Source organism: Chanodichthys erythropterus, chromosome 13, assembly GCF_024489055.1.
Source record: "Chanodichthys erythropterus isolate Z2021 chromosome 13, ASM2448905v1, whole genome shotgun sequence".
Taxonomy (NCBI): domain Eukaryota; kingdom Metazoa; phylum Chordata; class Actinopteri; order Cypriniformes; family Xenocyprididae; genus Chanodichthys; species Chanodichthys erythropterus.
The window spans coordinates 49,716,285-49,728,095 of NC_090233.1; the positions used below are offsets into that span (position 1 = coordinate 49,716,285).

General features: G+C 36.5%; 1 protein-coding gene across 2 annotated transcripts in view; it reads right to left on the minus strand.

The window, feature by feature from the left end:
- Nucleotides 1–10,331, minus strand: part of LOC137034083 (RNA-binding protein Musashi homolog 1) — a 41,410-nt gene extending 31,079 nt beyond the window's left edge. For both annotated transcript variants that reach the window (XM_067406688.1, XM_067406687.1), the window contains exons 1-4: nt 10,200–10,331; nt 9,625–9,665; nt 8,927–9,008; nt 8,744–8,828 (exon numbers count right to left, since the gene is read on the minus strand). In XM_067406688.1, the coding sequence (XP_067262789.1) occupies nt 8,744–8,828; nt 8,927–9,008; nt 9,625–9,665; nt 10,200–10,264 (273 nt within the window). In that variant the 5' untranslated portion in view covers nt 10,265–10,331. The remainder of the gene's footprint in view (nt 1–8,743; nt 8,829–8,926; nt 9,009–9,624; nt 9,666–10,199) is intronic.
- Between the last annotated feature and the right edge of the window lie 1,480 nt (nt 10,332–11,811).

The following is an 11,811-nucleotide window of genomic DNA, read 5'->3' on the forward strand; positions in this document are numbered from 1 at the left end:
ACTGAACTGAACCTTTTCTGCAAAGAGTGTATACCATATAGGGATGCTACATATTTATATTATAATAATATTATTATATATGATTACGTAAAGGATGGATGGATCCCTCATGCTCAAGCAGGCACATATTTAAAGGATTAGTTCACTTTAAAATAAAATTTTCCTGATAATTGACACACCCCCATGTCATCCAAGATGTCCATGTCTTTCTTTCTTCAGTCGAAAAGAAATGAAGGTTTTTGATGAAAACATTCCAGGATTATTCTCCTTATAATAGACTTCAATGGCCTCCAAACGGCTGAATTTCAAAATTACAGTTTCGGTGCAGCTTCAAAGGGCTGTAAACAATCCCAGACGAGGAATAAGAGTCTTATCTAGAGAAACGATCTGTTGAAATGTATTGAAATGTATATGCTTTATATAAACAAGTGATCACCTAGCCTTGACTTTCGTATTCTTCAAAAAGCTGTAAGTCCTACACCTTCCCTATTCTACTTGAGGAACGAACGCAGCGCCATTTTCATTTTTTCCATCAAAAACCTTAATTTCTTTTGGGAAGAATAAAGAAAGACATGAACATCTTGGATGACGTACGTGTGAGTAAATTATCAGGAAAATTTTATTTGAAAGTGAACTAATCCTGTAAACCAAAATATACAAAGCTTACATAAATAGGCCAATATTTCTATATCAGTGCATCATTAATATACAGACTGCATTAAGGTGTTTGAATATCTGCTGGTGGAGGAGAACTGCTGCTGTATATGGGACTGGGCCATCAAGGTCACTGTGCATGAGTGAACAATGGCAAAGCAATTAGCTAACGATGCTCGTTAATGAGGCTCAACAACCCCACACCGTGACCAAGATGGAACAGAGGTGAGAGTGTGTGTGTGCTGACACCATGCAAAATCTCAGGAGAGGCTTTGGCTTCAGCCATGAATCCACCTCGGAAATGCAATCCAGTTTGTTTCCCTCAATCCGATTAGTTGCTTTGGCGATCCATACTAATTACGGACAGGGAATTCTCTCTCTCTCTCTCTCTGCTTCTGTCCCGCGGCCCGAACCTCCTCATGCCTTTAGCATTTGAGAGCTAATCTCCAGAATCTACCGCTAAGCCGCCATACACACTCTTACACGTCAATGACGCACTCAAGGCCTCCAACGGGACTCTCATCCAAATCATTTCAAGTGTCCTTGTACCAGTTCTGCACAATACACTACACAGGAATGTCCCTAGTCTTGAATTGCGAACTTAAACATTTCTCCAAAGCTGAAATTCCAGAAAAACAGTCTTCATCATTGCACGATAAGCTCAGAGGTAAATATATAAACACATCAAGCCACAAGCTATAAAGAGGCACACATTTTTTTACTATGCTTTCATTTTTGTGTCTATTACTAGAAAAAATAGCAGTTCATTTCCACAAAAAGCCACTGAGTCTAGAAGATTTGATCACTGAATTATCAATACTGCTTGTAGTACATGGCTAAACAAGCATATCTGAGCTGAATGTGCAATAAACTTGAAAAAGCAATTTCAGGAATGAATGAACAGACAAATTTCCTATGTGTTTATTGCAAAACAGGATGTTTATTAAGCAGCATTTTTAACTGTTTCTAGCCAGCACCAGCATTTTCCATCAATTTCACAAAACTAGAATATTTAGTTGTATGAATATCTGAACATACAATATATATATATAATCTTTTGCTACACACAGAACACAGGCTCATTATTTGCCGGCTCCTGTGTCAGCAGCACATGCATACATCGTGCTGCTTATGTGATCAGCGTCGGCCGATACTGAGCCGGCGTTCTGATGTAGAATCTGAAAGTGCTGCACTACATCAGAGAAGAGAAGAAATTGTTGAATAAAGTCGTTATTTTTGTTGTTTTTTGCTTTCACTGTAAAAACTAAAAGAGTCGCGTCGGAATTCACACTCGTCTTCCGTGAATAGTAAGTGCCGCCTTCTTTGATCTGATTGGACATCAGTTTGACATTGATGAACGCTGTTAGACCGCTGAGGCAGACCAGCATAAAGATTTTACTTTTTAAACTGTCTGTCATCCTAACAAACAGACCAGTGCGTAATGAAGAGCAGCACTAAGAAATATTAAATATTGAGGGGGACAATTTGGACATTTCCAATTATTGAGGGGAACTTGTCCCCCTCCATGTTATGGTCCTGATTTGAACAAACCCCAAACACTAAATATTAAAATTAGCTGTGTAACTCATTCTACACCATTTGTGCTACAGACATGAATGATGCATCAAATTGTGCAGACTGTTGAGAAATGTAAAACAGGTGACTAAAATCCACACTTACACTGAAGGAGGAACTCTGGCAATATCCAAGAAGCCAGAATATCACAGAAAGAGTGGAATCTTTTGGCTTGGGCTGCTAAGCAACCAGCTAACAACTACCCTAGTAAAAAAAAAAAAAAAATCTATACCAAAATCTATTTAAAATGCATTTCATATTAAGTATACTTCAAATCCATTGATATATTTATTGACATATCACTTAAGACTTACTTGTATAAAATTATAATTTAAACTTTATTTGGAGTATTTCTTTATTGCACAATGCACTTTTCTTAATATTGTACCTAAAATATATTTTAATATCACTATTAATAAGGATTGTATGATCTTTGTATATAAACAGTCTTTAAATGCACGATATTACCTGAAGTATACTTGCAATGGTTACACTTTAACACAATCAGATATACTGTTTAGTTGGACCACAGCTCTACTTCCACACAATTAAAGTACAAAATTAGTTGTTTCAATTCAGCAGACTTTAAGTATAGCAGTTTAGTATACCAAAAGTACAAGTGCAGGGTATTTTTATTTAGCACATAAATGTATTTGTAGTATACTTGGCACAAAATAAATGTATTTCAAATACATTTTGGTATATTTATTTTTCACTAGAGGTACTTTAAATACCCAGATGATGCACTTAATTAACCGGAAAAAATGTGGAATGTTGAACACTTCATGCACTCGACTGTCGCAGCTTTAATTACGTAGCGGGAAGCTATCAGACTCTAATTCTGAATGACAAAATAACCTTATTAAATTCATACACTAGACATAGAGCTTAAGTACATAGTGTATAAGTGTATCATTTGGAACTGTAGAATGCCTTAGCCAACCATATATCATATAGCATCAAGTTTTGGACAGGCAAGCATTTTAAAATATAAAGTTAAAAATCAATATTACACATTTCAAGACAATGTGCAACATTGATGTCCAAAAAAAGGTTTACACAAACACACAAAAATAAAACTCCCACATATTTTTCACATGGTCGTTGTTGCTTAACTCGGTTGAAATTCACATTCTGTCATGTCTGTTTTAATTTAGCCTTTTTTTATGAGATTTGACCATATGACCTCTCGTTTCCAGAACTCAGACACCCCTCTACCAACCTATCCTCTTTCATTCTTTCTTCTGAGGGCCGAAAGCATGAAAAAACACTCTCAGCATGGCACATTCTTTCTGTTTTCAACACAGACTCTCTGCGTCACTCACAATATCTTCTTTTCATTTCCTTGCATGGATGGCAAAAGCAAGAAACAGGAAAACACTCGAGAGAAAGATGAAAAATGTTAAATAAGGAAGGACGGCATGGAAACGCTTTACTGTTACATGCAAAACTTTACAGTTCTCTACACAAGCACCACATCAAATATCAAATAAAAACAGCACATACTGCCATCTGTGTTACAGACTGCTGCCGATTCTTCTGCAGTTCCTCTGGAATCTCGAAACGCAGCTGAAAGTGGACGAGGAGCTGTTTTCACAATAGTCTTATCTATCAAAATTGCTTCCTGTTATTGTGGATCCCTCCCCACACAGCCTTTCGACCCCACTGGAGTGACCTAATAACCCACAGCACCCCCCCCCCAGCGACCCCACCAAAACATTACCACAACACAGGCTCAAATACCATGCGAAAGGGTCATTCAAACCGTCAATACACAATTACCTCACTGGTTAGCCTTTGCATCACAGCACACAGAAATCAAGCTCCACTTACTAGGCCATACCTGTAATGGAGATTTACATGATCACAGCTATAAGAATCACAGTGTTTTTATGTCCTGACGTTCAAAAGGTCGGCTCGGTTTGAAATGTTTTTTAGAAGAAGTCTCTTATGCTCATCACCAAGGCTGCATTTATTTGATCACAAATACAGTAAAAGCATGTGAAATATTATTACAATTTAAAATAACTGCTTTTTTAAATCTAATTTATTCCTGTGATCAAAGCTGAATTTTCAGCATCATTACTCCAGTCTTCAGTGTCACATGATCCTTCAGAAATCATTTTAATATGCTGATTTGCTGCTCATTTCATATTATTATCAATGTTGAAAACAGTTGTGCCGCTTCATATTTTTGTGAAAACCGTGATAGCATTTTTTTTTTCAGGATTCTTGGATGTTCAAAAGAACACCATTTATTTGAAATAGAAATCATTTGTAATATTATAAATGACATTTTCGATCAAGTGAATGCATCCTTACTGAAAAAAGCAATAATTTATTTTTTTAAAAAGTCTCACTGACCCCAAACTTCTGAACAGTAGTTTAAGTTTGCAAACAAATGTCCTCTAGTTGTTGCCTAACATATGAACAACTGCTCAGAAGATAAATGATATGTGATTAACATTAATGTTATACCACAGGAAAAAAAACAATGTATTCATAAAAATGAATCACTCTTTTAGACAATTTTTTCCTAGTTGTAAGTTCTATCAAAGGATAAGTCCTGGCCTATATTTTCTCCCACTGAATATTCTGTTTCACTGGTCAGTACATCACTTTCTGAAAAAAACATCTCTTCAGGTCGACTTTAAGTAGCCACAGAGTATTATATTCCAGAGAACATTGCTCTTGAGCATTATGTGTCAATCTGCCCTTATTCCTTACTGAATTAAAGCAAAAAATATATATTTCAGACTTCACAACATATAATTGCTCGATATGATGCAACTATGATGCCATCCATCTTTTCAAAACAGAACAGAAAGAGATTAATATACATTACACCATTAAGTGCATCTCTTAAAGGGATAGTTCACCCCAAAAAATTAAAATTCTTTCATCCTTTACTCACCCTCAAGTTGTTCTAAGCCTGTACATATGTCTTTCTTCTGCTGAACACAAAAGAAGATATTTTGAAGAATGTTGGTAAACAAACAGTTTCTGGTCCCCATAGACTTCCATTGTAAATTTGTTTTATTTTTTTTCAGTCAATGGGAATCAACAACTGATTACTTTAGTTGCCAAAATTCTTCAAAATATCTTTTGTGTTCAGCAGCATAAAGAAACTCATACAGGTTTGTAACAACTTGAGGGTGAGAAACTGACAAAATTTTCATTTTGGGTGAACTACCCCTTTAAGGCCCAGATATACTTCAAGCTAATTGATTATGTAATAAGTAGGTGTGGCTCTGAGGCTCCACCTTCTTTGCTGTGGAAATCAGTTCATTTCTTCAGTTCGGTCCGTCGAGGTCAGACGTGAAATCAAACACGAACACAGGAGAGCTGCTTTATAGTAGAGATGCACCGATACTACATTTCTCCACCGATTATTCAGAGTGTACTTTTCTTCTGCCTTTTATACCTTCTTTTAAATGAATAATAATTTCATTATAATTAATCATTATATTTTTAGTTATTATATTTTGAAAGAAATGCAAATAAATACTTTATTCTCTCCATTTCATCAACTTGTTTCAGAGTAACTGGTATCAGTTATAAACAAACACATTCCTCAAATTAATATTAACACACAATAACTAAATTCTGAAGATTAGATTAATATTTCTTAACTTTCTGACTGCTATTAATTCATATAATTACTATTAATATTGAAAATCAAACTGGTTTCTTAGCATTTTCTTTAAGCAAAGCACTAATTTAGTGCATTTTCCTGCCCTCTGTTGATTGACAGGATATATCGGACCTGACTATTGGCCCCCGTTTTCAAATTATCAGCCGATAGCCAATCGTGTGAAAATTTGCTTTTATCGGCCGATACCGATTATTTGCCGATATATCGGTGCATCTCTAATTTATAGTGGACAGTGAAGTTGTATTTCCAACTGAAAGTGGCACTTTTTCATGTTTAATACTGTAAAGCTGCTTTGCTTTAAAAGCAACCTACTGTATAAAGTGCTATGTATATAAACGTGACGTGATTTGATTTGAGTGCTGAATCTCAGAGCTGGAGCAAACATCCTCATCTCTATGATCACATGCTGTTTAACTGCTGTCATTTTAGTGGTGTGTTTATTTTGGTATTGACAGGAAAGAGCACAGCACATATTTACATATTCGTTAAACGCCAGTATTTCAAACTTCTTTTTACCCCTTAAGCAAGGAATGAAAATAACTTTGCTGTGAGTATATCAGGGCTTTTATACAGGGTCACGGTTGTTAATGGCTGTGGTTAAGTGTGTGACACTCTCGGATATAACCAACAAAGTTGTTATGGTGATGATAGTCCCACATGGCGACCAAACCCAAGAGACTGGAGCGTTGCCAGGCTGAGTCTCTCTGCGCAGAGTCACCATTAATAGTTGTAAATACTCTGGCTGCAAATAAATGCGTCTAAACATGATTCAGCTAGCCTCATTCTTTAATGAGAAAAGACTAGGAACAGGCCACAACACAGCCCACATTTGACAACAAACAAACACAAGCCCATTTACACACACACCTTGTAAGTGGTCTGTCTGTGCCTTCTCTATGGTAAAGCTTTGGCTGGTTTTGTCTGCTGACACACCCACACAGTTCTGACAAAGACCATCAATGACGTCCCAGGACTCACATATTCAAACACAACCTGGGTGCTTATTCAAATAGAGCTACTGGCTAGCACGATACTCTGTGCAATGTGGTCAAAAGTGGACAAAAAGTGCTGGAGCGAATTCAAAATGTATTTGGTTTCATAGTATTATAGGACATTTCCATGTCATTTAAAACCATCACTACACTCATCACTAAAGTAAAGGTTCTTTATTGGCATTGATTGATGGTTCCATAAAGAACCTTTGCATTCCACAAAAGGTTCTTTATAGTGGACAAAGTTTCTTTGGGTTATTAAAATGTTCTTCACTCTAAGAAAAAAAATGGCTCTTTTAAAAGGTTCTTTGGGGAACCAAAAATGGTTCTGCACTGTGAAAACACCCCTGTTTAGAACACTTATTTTTTAAGAGTGTATAGCATTTTAATATATATATATATATATATATATATATATATATATATATATATATATATATATATATATATATATATATATATTGACAACCTTCAAAGAATGCCATATACCATGCCATTACCAGTGTAGTCAAGTATCTCAACTGGTTGCATCACAAAAATGAGGTACACATCTGTTCTGATCGGGTCACAGACATCAGGGATAAAACAATAAACAAATATAATAAAATGCAAACATGCATAGTCAACATAATAGCAAAATTTACAAGCTAAACTGTTAAAATGGATAAGGAAAATCTCTACATTTGATGTCAAAGGCTGTTTGTCCAATCAAACTTCACAATTATTTTGCCTGTCAATAGGTAATATGGCTATTAATGCTAATATGTAACTTTTAGCAATGTGTTTGGCTGGTAAATCACTTCTGCTGAGGTTTATGCATTGTTTATTGCATATTGTTCGACCTATCAAGTTCATTTAATATATTTCAACCCATTTCAACTTAAAAACTTAAGTTCAGTTTTTAAGTATTATCAAATTAGCTGTACAAGTCATTTCAAACTTAAATTAAACTGACTTTTGAAAAATCAGGCTGGATCTCATATAACTTACAAAAAAAATTAAATTGCTTTTGCAAGTTAAAGTAATGCGAAAATATAAGTTGTCTTGACTTACTGATCAAATCATTTTTAATAACATTTTTGAACAATTTTGGCACAGTGATGTAAATTATGTGATACTGATGCAAATTAAATTCACAAATGTTCTACATTGTGGCTATCTTAATCTCTTTAGTGTATAAATAAAAGAAAAATACACTTACGAACAGCATGAAATGTGACTACAGTGAATTATACATCACAAGTACAGACGGATAAAAAAGATTCTGATTCTGTGGCAGTGGTTTAATGATAATAATACTTTGCTATTTTGAAAGATACCATAATAGTGAAATGGTACTTCAGATAATACAATCTTAGCATGGTAAAGTTCTATAATACGTTTAGTAATAACAAAACTAAACTCTCGAGGATTTATGTGTCTGCACAACACTTTTGGAATGTTGATCGAATCCTAGAAGATTTAGAAAAGTTTGATTCTGCCCCGTTTCGCTCCCCTGGTTGCCATGACGATGAAAAGCGAGAAAGAACGCTTTCATGTGGCGCGCTCTGCGCCAGACAGACCTGCTGGAACGGACCTCGCGCCTCGTGCATGTGGAGTTAAAATGATCTTAGGAAACGAAAACCACCGCCAAGCATTCATCCCATTGAAGTGCTTAAGTCTTGCAAGGGAATAAACTAAAGAATATGAGGCGAACTGCTTCAAAAGCCAGTAACTGACGCAGGTGGGATGAAACCCTGACCCTCACAGAACATACTAGGCCACACTGCAGAATTCTGGACCATTTTAGAAGAAAAAAAAGCATGCAATGTGTGAGCATTTATATTAAATGAACTGCTATACAGCATAATAAAAATGATAAACTCACTGTTTTTGAATCCAACTCGTGTCTGTTTTGGGCCAAAACTTTATCCACTCCGGTCTGGTCTACATAGGTGACAAATCCAAACCCCCTGCGCAAAAGCAGCGCATGCACACACATTACGCATAAGAATTAAGTTACAAACACACAAACAAGTCAGCAGTGGATGTGCGCGCGCCTCCCCCTCACCTCGACCGCTTCGTAACCGGATCCCGCATCACCATACACTCCTTCACCTCGCCGAATTTACAAAAGTATTCCTTCAGTCCCTCTGGAGAAAGAAAAACACAATGCATTTACTCGATAACACCAGTTTAGTGACACAAATCATGTTTTGATGTAGCTTAAACAAAAAGATGTGCTGCTACTAGTTCAGCGTTGTCAGACTGCCCATCTGTGAGCACTTTGCATCTCGACAATAGTGCTCATTAGAAAGCTCTGCTAAGCATTCTTATTATAATGTTCTAAGTTAAGCTGGCTATTTGAATAACAAGGCAGACATACACAGTGTAGAGATTTTCCACTCTGCATGTTGCATTTATTCAGCCACATCAGTGCTCTTCCTCGCTAGCGCCCTTGCGTTCACCTCAAATCACCACGAGCTCATCAGACCCTATAGCTCGTCTGTAGCTTTCGAGGAAGTATTTCCAGAGAAGTTTTATCACTAAACATGTCAAGAATTGATCTATAAATCTTCCTCTGTGCAGCACGTTACGGCTCGTGCGTTTAATGCACGCTTTGATTTCACGGAGCGTGAACTATTTGCTTTCTGTCTCTAGCCAAACAAACATATAGAAAGAAAACATGCTCCTATATGCTCAGAGCAACCCGTGCACGGGAGTTTTTGTGGAAGTAGCACGCAGGACAGAGGATCACGCGTGTCTCACCTTGTGTCGTCTGCCAGCTCAGCCCGCCGATGAACATTTTGCTGAAAGGTGAAAAAGAGAGCCAGATCAGACATCTGAAAGTCTTCTGAAACGCTATTGATTACTGATGCACGTGTAAATACAGCAATCAACCCGCCAAAATAACAATAAATCAAGTGGAAAAGTGAAATTCGGCCATGATGGATGGATGGGTGCCGTTATTTCCAATGAATCGCAGAATTAATGATTTCATCTCCTCTAAAAAGTAACAAGTTCGATCATCCCCTTTTGAAAGGGCGAAATGGAATGTAAAAAATATAACGTGCTGGAAACAATGTAACACTTCCAAATGTAACAGATGGAAACAATGTAACCGCGCGCGTCCTGGACAGAGGGAACATGGAAACAATGTAACACTGAAGCTCCTGGCTGTTACATTGTTTCCATTTTCGCTCTTTCGTAAAGAGACCCGCGCTTCTGTCTTTTGTCTCCGGTGGTCTCTTCTCTCCTGGTCCCGAAACTCTCAGGTTTATTTCTACAGATCTCCCCCGTTCGCAAGGAAAAGTCAAACGGAGCGCGCAGAAAGGAGGCTTTACCAGGGGTCGTGCGGGGAGTCCTGCGTGGAGGACGACAGGCTGCTCTGACTCCCTTCTGTGTCCATTCCCGTGTCCCTCTGTTGCCCGGACTGTGAGCCGAACGGGAGCCAGGAGTCTCCAACTCAAGAGCGGGTGGCCCGCGGGGGGGGGGGTGGGAGGGACCCGTCTGGAGGAGGACGGGCCAAGCGTAGTTTGCGCACACACGGAGGCACCGCCTCCCGTTTGACTTTTCCCGGACTCTCGTCGTCTGCTCCGCCCTCTCTCTCTCCCTGACCCCGCCCCCGCCCGCTTTCATCAGCAGCTGTACAGTAGCAGAGTCGAAACGTGGTCAGTCTGAAGAAAGAGAAAAACAGACAGACGATAGATAGATAGATAGATAGATAGATAGATAGATAGATAGATAGATAGATAGATAGATAGATAGATAGATAGATAGATAGATAGATAGATAGATAGATAGATAGATAGATAGATAGATAGATAGATAGATAGATAGATAGATGAACAAACGATAGAACAATATCTAGATAGAACGATAGATAAAACAATAGATAGATAGATGATAGATATAGAACTAATGAATGAATGATAGAACAATATATAGATAGAACAATAGATGGATAGATAGATAGATAGATAGATAGATAGATAGATAGATAGATGAACAAACGATAGAACAATATCTAGATAGAACGATAGATAAAACAATAGATAGATAGATGATAGATATAGAACTAATGAATGAATGATAGAACAATATATAGATAGAACAATAGATGGATAGATAGATAGATGATAGATAGATAGATAGATAGATAGATAGATAGATAGATAGATAGATAGATAGATAGATAGATAGATAGATAGAACGATTGAACGAACAAACCAAACAAATTGATAGATAGATAGATAGATAGATAGATAGATAGATAGATAGATAGATAGATAGATAGATAGATAGATAGATAGATAGATGAACAAACGATAGAACAATATCTAGATAGAACGATAGATAAAACAATAGATAGATAGATGATAGATATAGAACTAATGAATGAATGATAGAACAATATATAGATAGAACAATAGATGGATAGATAGATAGATAGATAGATAGATAGATAGATAGATAGATAGATAGATAGATAGATAGATAGATAGATAGATAGATAGATCAACAAACGATAGAACAATATCTAGATAGAACGATAGATAAAACAATAGATAGATAGATGATAGATATAGAACTAATGAATGAATGATAGAACAATATATAGATAGAACGATAGAACGATAGAACGATAGATAGATAGATAGATAGATAGATAGATAGATAGATAGATAGATAGATAGATAGATAGATAGATAGATAGATAGATAGATAGATAGATAGATAGATAGATAGATAGATAGATAGATAGATAGATAGATAGATAGATAGATAGATGAACGAATGATAGAACAATATATAGATAGAACGATAGAACGATAGAACGATAGATAGATAGATAGATAGATAGATAGATAGATAGATAGATAGATAGATAGATAGATAGATAGATAGATAGATAGATAGATAGATAGATAGATAGATAGATAGATAGATAGATAG